A 14,808-nucleotide genomic window follows, 5' to 3' on the forward strand; every position below is an offset into this window, starting at 1 on the left:
TTCTACTGCCTAATCTGCTGTGCGTAGAAATGTATCGGAGGCCTCTCTGTGAGCCTCGCGTGATCCCGAACGTTGAAGCGAGAAGGACATGCGAAGCAAAAAAATAAAGGGAGAAAGGAAGATGGTCGTAAAAAAAGATGGCCTTTAGTTTTGGTTTTTTTTTTGAGTCGGCAGCTGCTCCTCTTGTTCGCTCTTATCGAAAATAGAAAATCTTTTTATATTATTTGTTGTGTCCGGAGAGAGCTGCTAGTAGAAACGATATCGGCGTGATGGAAAAACGCGCAAGAGATTTTTTTACTTGTTGCGTGTCCGTGAATTGCCGTGTGGCTCCTGCCCCATCATCATCCCCAACATTTTTTCAGAGCGTTGTTATATCTCCCTCCTCTTAGTACGTCTATCTCTATAGGCTCTGCCGCTGACGTATGTGTATCTCTCTCTCTTTCTGACTATCATTTCAACCTTCTTCTTCTTTTCTTTTGGGTCTATCTCACGTCGATATTTTCGTGTATAGATCAACCGCCGCCCTCTTTATCAAAGGCTCTTCATTACCAGTCATCTATAAAGATGCCTGGTGCGAATCGGGGTTAATATTACACGCGGGCCCACACCGGCCCCGCTCTATGGGGTCTCTACTCGAATAGAGAAAGTGCTTCTCTTCTCTCTTTTTCTTTTTTTTCTTATTCCTCTTCTAGGAGATGCTAAAAATAACAAAAATAAGCACGCGAAATGTTGTTTCAAACAAAAATAGAAAGGAAAATCTTATTGTCTGTGAATTTCTTCCTTAAAAAATAAAATAAATCTCGTACATATTCGATCGATTTATGGGAAGAAGAAGAAAAATCTTCTCGGTCGGATGGAATGCATCTCGATTCCCCCCTCTTTATTTTTACGATCCTGTCGTATAAAATGGTTTGACCTTTTCACATGGGAAGAAGAAGAAGAAGAAAAAATTTTGTTTTTTCGATCTATCGGTTTATAAATGCAGCCACATACCTTCACCATCCAATCCTTCTTTTAATGTTTTTCTTCTTCTTCTTTTTTCCCCCCTCCACCTGAGCCCCCGACGAGAGAATCAAACACACAGCGAAAAAAAAAAGGGGGGAAATAAACGAAATTCGAACTTTTGGAGGAGAAATAATAATAAAAAGATGAGTTTTTTTTTTTTTGGCTGGGGCGGAGGAAGCCATAATTATACATACAGCCCAGGGTCGGTGGGGGTGTTTCTTTTTAAACGTTTTTGTACTAGACGTAGTCCAACAACAACAACCAGAAAACTCAGAGTTTCGTGACCGAGGGCCGTTTAAGACACACTCGAAGAAAACTGAAAGGGTACTATGGTGTCGAACCTTACTACTCTGGTAAAAGGGGTGTGCAGCATACAACCCCTGGTTTTGTATTTCTTGATGTCGTGTTTTCTTCTTGTTCACATTTTTCTTTACCTTGTTCCGAGAAGAATCAAATGAAGAAAATCACGTGAACTGGAAAATCCCCTTTTTGTTTTCTATTTCACCGACTCCCTTTAGCCTTTTTGGTCATTTCAATGTTTGTTGGACGGGGGGGAAATCGGGCGAGGTTACTGGGCAACAGACCCATTGCGTGCGCATTTTCAGACAACCGACTTTTGTTTTTTTTCTCTTGAATAACGGGGGGTTCTCCCACTTTTTTTAAAGAAAGAAATAAATAAAAAGAATCTACATGATTTTCATGTGTGAAATGTTTTATGTTCTTTTTCATTCTCTTTCTTTCTCTCTCTCCAAGTGGGGGGTTATTTTAATTTCGTTTTGTGACGTTTCATTAACCCAGGGGTCGATTTCATGGTTTTTCCATTCTCTTTTTTTTCTTTTTTATATTTTAGATATCAATTCTTTCTGCAAGTCAAGAAAGATATACTACAAGGACGGCTGCCCGTGACGACCGAATTGGCTGCGGAATTGGCCGCCCTGGCCCTTCAATGTAAGTTTTATTTTTCGTGGGTATTTCGAGAATTCTATGGGACCCTGTCGCTTTCTCCTCTCATAAAAACAAAAATAAAGAAAAAGAAAAAGTAGTCGAACGAAAGGAAATGAGGGAATGCAACGAATGAAAAAAAAAAAAAAAATTCCAAAATTGCGCCCGGGTTATTACCGATTATTAGACGTCCGGAGCAACTCGTTAGAAACTCATTCGACTTGCATTAGCCCATCATATTATACATATACCCCCACATCGTGTAGTGTACCGCCCCAAGGAGTTTCGATCATTTCCAGATTTTTCATCCCCGATCGATCGAGTCAAAAAATGGGGTGCGGTGGGTGTGTTGTTTCCACCCAAGAAAAAAAGTTATTCCTCCAGTTCTCTTTATTTTCCCCAAAAAAATAAAAAAAAAAGACGTATATTTCCTTCTCCCTCTTGCCCCCAGTGGTTATGAACGACAGCTTAGAACCTCGGCAGAACTCTGGAGGAACCGCAGCAGGGTCGGGGAGGTCTTCTTCTTCTTCTTCTCCAGCGGTTCTACATAATATTTATGAAGAAGAAGAAGAGGAAGAAAAAACACGTGTCATAAGGTCAGAAGGCGGACAAGAGAGGGAGAGATATACTTGCCGTTACTACGAGGAGGTGAGCTTTTTCAAGGGATGCCAGGAGAAAACTGTACAACAACCCACCTGTGGATCCTGACCATTTTTCTGGCTGGGTAACAGTAAAATAAAAAAAAGAGAATCTAGCTGGGGTTTGAGTGCTGGCGCAGACCCCCTGTAACAATTTTCATTTGAAAGAAAAGGAAGAAGAAGAAAAAAGATTCTCCTTTGAGGTTCGTGGATGAGTTGAGGGAGAAACAAGAAGAAGGAGGAGGAGAGTTTTGAGGTTACATGACAGCGACGAAAGCTTTTGCGCTTCATCCCCATTGATCTTGTCGTGTGTGTGTGTGTGTGCGCGCGCCTTCTCCTACCCGGAGTTTGGGAACGGCATGACGTCCTCCCCTCCACCATCTTTTATGATATGCGCCGGCTCGCGTCGACGTTGGTACGCGCGCCTGGATCTATGGATGGATGCCGAATAAGCCACGGCAGCCGACCGACTTTCCGTCTTAACTTCTCCCGGCACCGGTCATGGAACAACAACAACAACCAAAAAAAAAAAAAAGAAATAAACCGTGTCGAATGCATAATTCTTACCATCATGTGTATAGTACCGAGAGTCGATTTATTTATTCCTTTTTTTCTTCTCTTTGGTTGGAAAAAATAAAACAGCCGAGCTGGGAGATTACGATCCTCAACGCTACAAGGCCGGCTACGTCAGCGAGTTTCGATTTCTGGCCCACCAGAGTCCCGATCTGGAAACCAAAATAGCCGAACTCCACAAAACAATGAGGTACAGACCATTTTGTTCTTCTTCTTCTTCTTTCTAGAGATGATTGTTGGTTTTGTTTGTTTTTGTTTCCCGTTGCGTTTGTTCTCTTTTCTCTTCTTTGCATTTGTTGTTTTCTTTTTTCCAAACAAAACAAATGACACATAGGCCCTGGATTCCAGACGGTTGATGTATCTATCTCTATACATAAAACATACAGATGCAACTATTTCGTTTGTTTTCATGATCGATTGATTTGTTCGCCTTTTATACAACCAGACAAACCAAAAACCAAAGAAAAACGAATCAACTCAAAATATATATTTTTTTTTTAATTCAACAGGGGACTCGTTCCAGCCGTGGCCGAGATGCGTTATCTGGATCGAGTGAAATGGCTCGACTTGTACGGCGTCGATCTCCATCCTGTATTGGTAAGTTCTTTTTGAAGATATAATAAATATACTACCTATCCCGGGCTGCCAAAATGTAAACTTTCAAAAACCAGAGAAACAGACATTGTGTCTGTTTGTTTGTTTGTTTGTTTGGGTTTCTGGGACGTCGATTTTCTTTTTTTCTCTCTTGATTGGTTGGTCTCGGTTGCCTGGCAGCCAAACGATGAGAGCCAGAGAAAAACACACATAAAGTTAATAGCCGATTTCTCTTCCGATTTTTCAATCGCACCCGTGTTGTCACTGACTGCTCCCCTCCAGCCGGACGCATATTTCATAGTCCTAATTTGTCTCTTCCAGCCAAATCGATTCTTCTCCTCCAGCTCTCTATTGTCTCGAGCTGGTGTTTTCCAAAGGTTTCCCAAACAGTTTGCGACATCGACACACAATCGTTTTGGTCACAACAGAAAACATCGCGCAGTTGACAAATTGAGAGAAAAGAGCTGGAAGAAGACCCGCATGTGGAGGGGATGGTGGCCGATTAGTTTATGCTCTCTCTCTTTCTCGTCCGTTTTGGTTTTTCGTTGTTTGGGACCTTCCGTTTTTTAAATTTTTTTAAAAAAGAAACTTTCCTTTTTCTTTTTCTTTTTAACTCTCTCCAGCCAACCTGAAAGGTATCGACTCTGTGTCTAATACGATATTTGATAGGGCCAGGCCAGCACCAGTTTCCTTTTTTTTTCCTTTTCCACCTGCAGTCACTGCTCCGTACATAGCAATTTGTTGTTTATTTTGGCCGAGTCTCTTCACAACTTTCGCTCTGAATATTCCCCTGTTTTTCTTTCTTGCTTTCTTGACTAACCGTGGAGCAATAATTTCGTCGAATTTGTTCCGCAACATTCTTTTTGGCCGTGCCCCGGAATTTCCCTACGGTGAATTCGCTCGAGCTTGTTTGAATGGCCAATTTATTGGTACGGGGGGGGGGGGCCCAAGTGCAGCTATTTGGCCGTGCCATAAACTTGTTTCTTTTCTGTAGGCTGTTGGCTTTTGGTTGTAGTCGCAGTGGCATTTTTTTTTTCCTTTCCATCCTTATCCCGTTCCAGCATCTTGTTTCGCCCGATGGATGGAACTTAAAGATACGGCATTATAGGGCCAATCATAAATGATAGGGGGGCATAGTCTACTATTAAGTGCATAGGATGTATATGGCACTATACTTGGTGGAAGAGAGGGGGGTATTTACTCGCTCATTCCGGGGTCCTTCCTTGCGCTGGATGAAAACTTTCAAGAGAAATGGAAGCAAAAATTGGATTGAGGCCCATTAGGAGCATAAGCAACTTACCGAGCTTGCCTATATGGCACTGCCCATTTTTGCTCCTTATTTAGGGTCCCATTTTTTTTTTGCTTTTCCCAAAAAAGTCAAAGGTAAAAGAACTCTTTAAGAGTAGTAGTACCGCAGTCTAGTAATAGTAGTGGACAAGATATTTATATAGGCGGCTTTTTATAGTCATCCGTATGCGGCCAGAGTTTTTCTGGGTAGGACAAACAATAGTCCCGGACTTTATGGCACTGTTGGTGTACATGATGTGACCCGTGCGTCTTGGATTGGCCCAGCATCCTCTTCATCTTTCTCCCCTCTCTACATTGAAGAGAGAGAGAAAAAATGCTGGACGTCGTCTGGACCGGCGGGCTGGCCCTGGTGATGGATGAGCCATATCTATCCTTCGTCTCTTTCTATTGCTCACGGAGTTGCTTTTTCCTACCTAGAGGGGACCAAAAGGAACGTCTTTCCATTATGCGGACGACACGACACTCGTTGGGTGTTTTCTTTGGTCGGGTTACGTACGTGCCATGTCACAGAGATTTTGGAGTCTCTCTCCGACTGTTTACCACCAACAGTACACGGACAATGGACGTGTAGAGACAAAGAGACATTGTCTGTTTGTTTGCTCTCGGCCCTGGTGATTTAGGTAGCGCTGGCAGTAGCCAAAACCCCAAAAAAAGAGAAGAATCGGGACGAAAATAAAAATCCGTGCAGACGAAAGTGATGGCGTGAGAAAGCTTAGCGAAATCAAAAGAATAAAAAACAAGTGTGGCCGAACCTTGGCGAAAAAAATAGACGAAAAAAATCAAATGAATCAACTAGGGGGGAACAATGAATCCCGTCGGGACGACGCTCAGTGACGTCCCGCGGGCGGTGAAATCCGATCTCCGTCCAAGGTTTTCCCTTTTTTCTCGTAGACGTAGACGTTTGTTTGTGTGTGTGATTGTTCGTTGTTACAGATGACACACAAGCCCACCTGTCGGGGGACTTGAGAGGGGGGGCCGTGAGCTCGTTTTTCTTTTCTGGAATTGTGACTTTTTCTTTTTCTATTTCATTATTACAACAAAACAAGGGGAAAATACTAAGCAAAAGCAACAAACAGAAATGAAAATTTTCAATTGTGTCTGGCTTCTCCAGTTCTTTTTCTTTTTATGTCTTTGAGTTCTGCTGGAAACAAAAAAAAATATGGTTGCGAGCAACTTTTTCTCTCCTGTTGGTATTATGTTCGGCTGCCATTGAGACAGTTACAACTGACGCACGCACGCACCGAGGAATAACACAAAAAAATAACAAACTTATTTTTTCCCTTCGTTATTTCATTGTTAGTCGCCCCCCTTTGCCCTTTCGAGACATTTTCCTCCAAATGAGAAAGAAGAGAGGCCCTTGGAAAACAAAAAAATTTTGAAGACTTAAGGAAACTGTTTGTTGTTTTTTTTATTGTTCAGTCCAAAAAGCTCAGCATTCCAGGCCAGAAAAAAAGAAAAAGAAAAACAGAAATCAGACAGAGAGAGTTTAAATAGTCGTAATTTTATTATATATTCCTTCCACCACCACCCCCGGTTGGAATGGTATAAATACAATGCGTACATATACAGTCCGAGACCTTCTAAATAGTCTCGTCTTGATATTTATCCGGAAAGAGAAATATCCCCCCATCTATTTCTATGGGTCTACTACACTTTGATACTAATGCTGGGGTTGCTGCTGACTAGTATATAGAGCCTCTGCTGCGTGTCTAATGTCGATGAAAAAGTTAAGAGAACAAGTTCCTCGCGCGTTATTTATATACGCCGGACCGAGTGTAGAGGGAGGGGGAGTCAAGCGATAATTTACAGCGTGTCGAATGAGTCGCCCTGGTAAAAAAAAGTAACAAAATAAAATAAAATAAAATAAAAAAGGAATTTTATTTCTTATAGCGAGGGGGGTCATTGGAGAAAAGAAAAGCTCCCAGCTTACCTGTTGAGAGCCCCTGAAAGAAGAAGAAGATTTGAGAAAACAGATAAAGGGGGGAGAGAGGGTTGTAATATTCCACCCCTCGACTTTTATTTTCCAAAATTCTTGGCGTCACCTTTTTTTCCCAAATGAATAACCAAAAAAGTTGCGCTAAAGTCGAAAATCTTTTTTTTAAAAATAATAAAAATTGTGGAAATTTGTACGCAAATGAAGAGGAGAAAAAAGAAGAAGAAGGTGCTGTGGGATGGCCGGTGCGTCCAGTCCGTTTGTGTTGTCGGTGATGTTTTTGTCCGTCCGTCCGTCCGCCTGACAAACATGGCGCCTCCCTCCGTGAGCCGCCGCCAGTAACGTTTTTCTTCTTTGCGCTTTTCCTTTTGTGCCCCCGTGTATATTCACGTGAGTTACATGATGGATTCGACATCAACAGTTGCAAACGACGGTCATTATTTATTCAGCGTTGTTCGGCAACAGAAGGTGGAGGCTGGCCGATTCACAGAAAGAAAAAAAATTCCCACTTCTTTTTTTTTTTCTACACTCACAAAAAAAGCTAACTACAAATAAATAAATTTAAAAAAATCCTACAGTGTCCGCCCAGCCAATCCAATCAAAGTCTTTCCCTTAGCGTCCGTCTCTTGTCGGTGTGCTGGCTGCCCAACCTGCCATTAATAGTCCTCCTCGCATTTTCTACACTTGATGGACGTTGGTTTTCCCTCCATCATCGTCATTCCCGGCACATTTTTTTTTTCTCTCTTTCTCTCCCCTCGACACATTCGAATGTCGTAGAAATGACATTACGAAAAAATAAAAATAAATAAACATTCTGTTATTTTTCTTTTTCATTCTTTGCCTCCCGTTTGTTTAATTTTCTCTATTTTTTTTTGGCAAACAGAAAAAAAAACTTTTACTTCTCCCGAAATATTTTGTTGTTAAACAGGTGTGTAAATTCTCTTTTTTATTTAATTTTTCCAGGGTGAAGATACGGTGGAATATTTCCTGGGCCTCACACCGAGCGGCATCATCGTTCTACGCAACAAGACCAAAGTGGGCAATTATTTCTGGTGAGTCCCTTTTCTTCTTCTTCTTTCGAGATGTTTTTTCGCATGTAGGTCCGTCCATTGTTTTATAGATATTTCCTCGTTCGTCGACAAACTGCGGGAGATGGCAGCGCACAGGGGGAGTTGAAATATTTCGTCTGTTCGTTACACAAAAGGCGAAACAAAAAAGAAAAAAAGTCCTTTTGCTTCTTTTCCTCCGGGCTGCTGATGGTTTACGAACCAATCTTTTAACCTACACTTTGTGTGTCTGTGTCTATCTTTGACGACTCTGCCAAACGAGCCAATTTTGGTTTTCATTAGCCGACGGAGATGTTTGGCTTGTTGTCTAACGTCTTGTCTTCTTTTGTCTCGGCAGAGAGAAGATTCTTATTTTTTCCTCTTTCGTGTCGATCAAGACGGAAATATTATTGAAAGGAGAAACAAACCAATAAGGAGCGCGCCCAGATTTTGTCTGTGTGTCGATGCTGATGGTTTGCGTAACGGCCTTCGAAAGAAAAACACATTCCGATCGGAAAACTGAACGACCGACGCCAAAGGAGAGAGAAAAACAAAAGAAACGGGAATTCATTCACGCAAAGAAAATGGTTAAAAACCATAGATTCTTTTTTTCTTTCTTCTTCTCCTTCACGTACCACATAACCAGTCGAACTAAACTGCAACTCGTAGGTGATGTTGATGGGTATTGAGCGTGCTTGGCTTCCATTCAGTTTTGTTCAACCGAACAACAACAACAAAAACAGGAGAGATACCCCGGGTGGCGTCAACGGGCGACGACGACGACGGCATCCACAGTAGCTCATCCCGAGTTACACCAATCACACACCCGTCGACCGATTGATGATGTAAATTTCGTCTAGAAAGTTTTTGTTTTTTTTTTTACTCGCAAATGGGGAAAAGGAAAAAACATCAAAGTAGATGAACCGTACGTGGTTGATTGCGACTCTGTAAAGAGAGAGAGAAGATAGAGAAGAGATTACATCACAATGAGAAGATGAATTGCCGGGAGAGTTGAACCCCCCCGCATTAAGATATGCAAAAAAAAACCGCTATGCAATTTCCAATAACGACAGCTGGCGGGAAAAAGGGAAAAAAGGGGAAGGAAATGTTACGTACTTCAAACGTCTTTTGTTGTTGTAGTTGCCACTACTCTGTGGCAGTTATGGCACTCCTCTTTCGCAGTCATACATCTTGTTGTATCTTCTACTTCTTGGCCGTCTTAGCCAGTTAATGGAAAGATATAAGAAATTATGCGAGTTTAGTTTCTTCTTTTCTTTTGTCCAATCCATTTTCCGTGTCCCCCCGGTGGATGGACACGATGGACACGATTCAACAAATTCATTCGGGTTTGTTTTTTGAAATTTTGGCGGGGGTTTCGCGGGTTGGGTCGAGTGCGATGGTCGTGATTATTTGTGATGTGTTTGACATGTTTTCCTTTTATTCTTTCGTTACACAGGCCCCGCATCAGCAAGATCCAGTTCAAGGGCCGGTACTTCATGCTGCGCGTCCGTGACAAGAGCGTGAGTCATTTTTACGCACACATTCTCAATTTATTGTCTATTCTCTTCGTCTGCTGCCTTTCCTTTTTTTCTCACCAACTTCTTTTCTCTCTTCTTCTTCTTGTTAAAAGAACTAGGAATCTCTCGCACACTGGTGGGTGAATGCGTATAATGTTGCAACGTCGTTTTATAGCCAAAAGGCCAATATTTGGTTATATTGGCAGATTGGGCTCTTTATAATGGCTGTTGGCTCTCTCTAGCTCTTTCTCTAGCTCTCGTGCATGGCGTTGTCAATTTATTCGATTTCCTTTCAAATGGAACGGACAGTTATGACTTGGGCCCCGTCTCTCGTCTGTCTGATTGACTGGCTGCATGTGTGGGCATTCGATTTGGGCACACAAACCGAACGATGTCTTTTTTTCTTTCTTTCTTACCTTTACCCCGAAAAAAAAAAAGAGTAGAAGATATGGCAGAGTCTAAAGAAAAGAAGAAATATCTGCTGCTGACTCTCCCTTTAAGTGACCGGTGAAAAGCGTCACGCAGACTTGGGCAATAAAAACCCGGTGGGTCTACAGTACACACACACACAACTGCGTTTACCTTTCAAAATAAAAACGGACGAAAAAGTGTGTGCAGGTAATTTGCCTAGACTTGGCCCCCCTGAACCCTTGTCCAGCTCGTAAATCCGTACCTCGGTCTATGCCAAGATATTGGTCTCTCGGCGCCAATGTGACGCTCAATTTCTAAACTTTTTTTTTCTTCTTCTTTAGTACAAACAAATTGGCTTCTCTCTCTCTGAAAGGCTTAGCCTATCCGTTGGGTTCGACTTTTTTGTCAACAACATTTTTTTTTATAGAACCGGAATTTTTTCGGGGGAGTCCCACACACAACGTTTTTTTAGTCTTTCATGGGGGTGGGTAGAAGAATATCGATTAGCATCAGTCTGTTGAAAATTAGAGAAGTAGACAAGCGATTTACAAAAGGCACATGGCGCAACCCCAAAAGCGAAACATTTTCAAAGTGTTTTTCGTGTTTTAAAAAAAGAAAAGAAATGGGGTTGGTTATATAGGTGTCCAGTGAAATCACTAGACGTTATTTTCCTCCTCTCTCTCTCTTTTTATTTTTTTCAATTTAGTAGTAAAAAAAAGCAACGCACAAAAGACACAGATGTCCGACCTGATCGTTTAAATTTTCCTTTTTTTTACGACGAAAATTTTGTGTTATTTAATTTTTTTATTTTCGATGGGGGTTAGAGTGTTACAGTGTTGATAATGATGATGACTATAATGACGGTGTGTAATTGAAGTCATTAAAGAGGGGAGGAGCGCTCCGGTTCCAGCACAGATTGTCATTCCATGCAATGGACCCCCTTTCGCCTCTGTATATTTATAATTTCTCTTTTTTCTCGGCTGCTGCTCTGCTCTGCTCTGCTCTCGTTGATTCTTCTTTTTTTAGCCCTCATCATCGCTTTCTTTCCCCCCCCCCCTCATTGAAGCGTCCACGTCTGCGGTCGGCTGGTCGCATCGTCTTAATGGCCCACTCACGGAGCATTTTCTCGTAACAACACACGGAAACTCCATTTTCATTCGTTCGTTCGTTCATTTTCTTCTTTTTTTCTGCCGTACCGTTTTCTCGCTCGGTGATTTAATTACCCAGTGACACGCAGCCCGGGCAGAGAGAGAGAAGGGAGGTTCTACTGGGACGCTAAATTCTAAGAGTTAACTTGTAAGGTTTTTTTAAAAAATTTGGTTGTTCCTTTTCTTTTTGGCTTGGAGCACATTTGAGTGTGCCAGACGGACTGTGTAGTACCGCAGTGCAGGTAGTAGTACTACGTCTGTAGTTGCATCTATTTTTTTGGCGTCCAAATAAAGCATCAAGCTTAACGGCTGGAAATTAGCACCGTGGTGGATGTAGAAAGTTGTTGTTGGCGTTCGTTCCAATGATGATGAGAACTGTTATTAATGGCGAATGGAACCTTCCATTGTATTCGTTTTTCTTTTTTCGTCTTCTTCTTCTTCTTCTTCTTCTCCGCCTCTCAATCTTCTTCTTCTTACTTATCATTATGATTATCACAAGTTTTCTTACTCAACTCTTTTTTCTTTTTTCTTTTTTTGCTCTGTCGTTCCGTCCCGTTGGCCGGCCGACAACAGAACGACGAGAACACGTTCGGCTTCGAGACGCCGTCAAAGAGCGCCTGCAAATCGCTGTACAAATGCTGTTCGCAGCACTTGGCCTTTTTCCGGCTCGTCCAGATGTCGGGTCCGCTGCTGACGACGACGGCCAACAACACCACCGCCGCCAATCACAACAGCCTCAACAGCATCGGTAGCAAATTCCTGAAACTGAGCGGAGCGGCGGCACCGACGTCGGCCGCCCTCAACGCCGGCCAACAACAACAACAGGAATCGCAGCACAGCGAGTCCCCCCCGCAGTTCCGGCGGATGCCATCGCGGCGCCACCAACGAAGAATCGTCGACGGAGCCAGTCACCGTAAGTCCCTTTTTTTCTTTCCAGCAACTTTCCAGCGACCTCAACTTCATCCATTATTCATTTCTATCCCCCCCCCCCCCCTCTTCTTTTCCAATCCTTCACAAGGGTATCCGTCGTACACATATAATCATGTTTTGGTCTTCCGTCGAATTCTTTTGTTTTTTGGGGTTTGGTAGTGTTCAGGGGGGCTTGCCTGTCTTTGTCTCTTTGTTGATTTGGCCAAAACTGATGATATCTATTTCAGATTATTTTTTGGTTTTTGTTTTTTTTGTCTTTCGACCCCCTCGTGTTGTTCTATACTAAGTTGGTAGTTTTGTTTCGTTTTGTTTTGTTTTTTTCACTGTCGTTTGGGATGTTGTTGTTGTTGTTGTAGGAGGTGGCCCGGGCTGGTAACAAGCGGCTCTTTATCTCCATCCTGCATTTGTTGTTCTCCTTGGGGATCAGTTAAGCAGAGTGGAATATCTATAAGAAACAAAAACAAAGTTTCTCAAAGGAGAGGGGGGGAGAGATGTCAGTTGCCTTAATAGGATTAGCATAGAGAAGAGAGCCGGTAAATGAAAAACAAGGCAAACAGGAACAAGAACGAAGCCAAAATGATAATGCCGGTGAATTCTCCAGGAGAGGGAGAGCCCAGCGTCTCAAGACATAGAAGAACAGAACAGGGAGGTCATCATAATGCCGAGGCCAGCGCATATCATCATCATCATTCGTCGGGAGCAGACGACCCCGGCTCATAACTTTTTTTCGTCTAACTGAAACTTCCCGACTCCGCATTTTTTTTTTTGTACATTCGGCGACTGGAGACGAAGACAAAACTATAGAAAGGAACATGACACATTGGTTTTGGCCTTTTACATCGCGCACACAACACACACCGCAAAGCCCAAATGCACAGAAACCGACGAATATAACGAATGGCGAGAACAAGAGATTCCTCCTCCCGACCGTCCCAATTATCAAATCCCGACTAGCTGAGAGAGTGGAGCTGTGCAGTGCAGTGTAACAACAACAACATCGTCTTCTCGCCGGCAATTAGTCGGCAACCCAGGGCTCACCTTATTTGGCTGTTGGCTGACAAAGCAGAACACGACCGACAACTATAAGAGCCAAAAAAAAGAGCCAAGAAAATATATGTAGAAGAAAAGACAGAAAAGCAAACGCGCACACACACAAAGATTGGTACACCAGAGACAGATATGAGATAACTTGTGTGTTACAGCAGGGGAAAAGTGTAGAATCTAATAAAGAATTGCCAAATAATTTTCGGGCAACTCCAAGGAAAAAAAAAGGACCTGATTTGTTTTCATTTGGGAAGCCACCGACAAGCGATAGCCATATGGGGAAATGTTGACGAATGTATTGTCTGTCCTTCTGCTGTTTTGCTCAGTTTTCATGGCGAAAAAAAAGTGGTGACTCAAAGTCGAGAACTGCCTACCGTGAATCGGCTATTTCCCCTCCGCAGTTAGATGTGTGTGTGTTCTATGCCTTTTGTGCCCGACGCCTTGTTCAACTCTCAAGGTGTCTCGGCGCTGATTTCTTGGCCAAACTCGGCATCTCTCGCATCTCTCCATCTTTGAAATCATTTCTATTGCGCCAACACTTCGACAGAGAAAAGCTCAGCCCACTAGATGCTTTACCTAAGCTATTTGATTAAGACAGGTTCAATATTTATCTAATTTTTCTCTTTTTTTTTCTTCGTATTATTTAGCGGCGCCTCCGCCGGTGGATGAGTGCAGTACCAGCGATAGCGACAAGACCTTGGATGTCGCTTCAACTTCCAACTTGCTTTCACCCTATCACTCGTAAGTTAATATTAAAATACTTCATTATTTTCGGATCATTTCGCTATCTGGTGGCTGTCATCGTCGTCTAGCGTCTGGGCCGATCCATCATTCCGAATCCGTTTTTAGAATTATTATTTCTTTCTTTTTCTTTTCTTTCTTTCTTTTTTTTCACTTTCATTAATTTATTTATTTTCAAATCGATCCATCAGGAAAGTCGGCGATGCGAAGCAACAGGTTCCCGTGCTGCTGGGTGGCGGCGGCAATGGCGTGGACAATTGGACGGAAGCGTCGTCGGTCCGCTCGCGTCGCAGCCGCAGCCGAAGCCACAGCCGCAATCGTAAAGAGAATCGACGCCCGAGCAGCGTCGATAGCAGCGTCGAATCGCGATCTCACCGCAGGTATGATATATGCCCCTCCAACTGTTTAGCTATTTCCCTTTTTTTATTTTTATTTTTTATTTTGTTATCTCTCTCCCAGAAACTTGTTTTTTTTTCACCAGACATTTGCATAATTGGCTTCTTTCACTCTTAACAAACGTGGAAATTGACGCACGTGTTTCATTTCTTTTCTTCCTCTTATGAATTCGACCTGAATATTGAAATGCAGTTTGGTTCCCGAAATGGGGCGTTCACCAATAGCTAATTCTCTATTGCCCGGTTCCCCTTTTCCCCCCTTTTTACGGTCGAAATATGTCAGCCGGAATTCATCGCGTCATAGATTTTTCTTTTTCTTTTTGGCGCCGCAAAGAAGAAGCGAGAGTTATATTATAAGCTAATCACTTATTCATTTATGGCCGACAGGAAGAGTCATCGAAGCCGAAGTCGACACAATTCGGATAACGAGAGTGAAGCATCGCGCGTATCGGAATCAGAGGACCGGAATCGGAGCAACAGTCGGAGACGGAGACACCGCTCCTCCCGCGACTCGTCTGGCAGCGAGTCGGATCACCAGAGCTCACACCGCCGGTCACACAGAAGGAACAGGTGAGAGATTATC

The 14,808-nt window shown here is 42.8% G+C and overlaps 1 protein-coding gene across 4 annotated transcripts in view; it reads left to right on the forward strand.

Moving 5' to 3' along the window:
- LOC124188605 (band 4.1-like protein 4A) overlaps positions 1-14,808 on the forward strand; it is a 40,374-nt gene that overhangs the window by 21,141 nt on the left and 4,425 nt on the right. For all 4 annotated transcript variants that reach the window (XM_046581346.1, XM_046581347.1, XM_046581348.1 and 1 more), the window contains 9 exons: positions 1,856-1,953; positions 3,228-3,348; positions 3,668-3,755; positions 7,957-8,045; positions 9,496-9,559; positions 11,689-12,028; positions 13,737-13,830; positions 14,022-14,210; positions 14,613-14,795. In XM_046581346.1, the coding sequence (XP_046437302.1) occupies positions 1,856-1,953; positions 3,228-3,348; positions 3,668-3,755; positions 7,957-8,045; positions 9,496-9,559; positions 11,689-12,028; positions 13,737-13,830; positions 14,022-14,210; positions 14,613-14,795 (1,266 nt within the window). The remainder of the gene's footprint in view (positions 1-1,855; positions 1,954-3,227; positions 3,349-3,667; positions 3,756-7,956; positions 8,046-9,495; positions 9,560-11,688; positions 12,029-13,736; positions 13,831-14,021; positions 14,211-14,612; positions 14,796-14,808) is intronic.

Source organism: Daphnia pulex, chromosome 2, assembly GCF_021134715.1.
Source record: "Daphnia pulex isolate KAP4 chromosome 2, ASM2113471v1".
NCBI classification, from domain to species: domain Eukaryota; kingdom Metazoa; phylum Arthropoda; class Branchiopoda; order Diplostraca; family Daphniidae; genus Daphnia; species Daphnia pulex.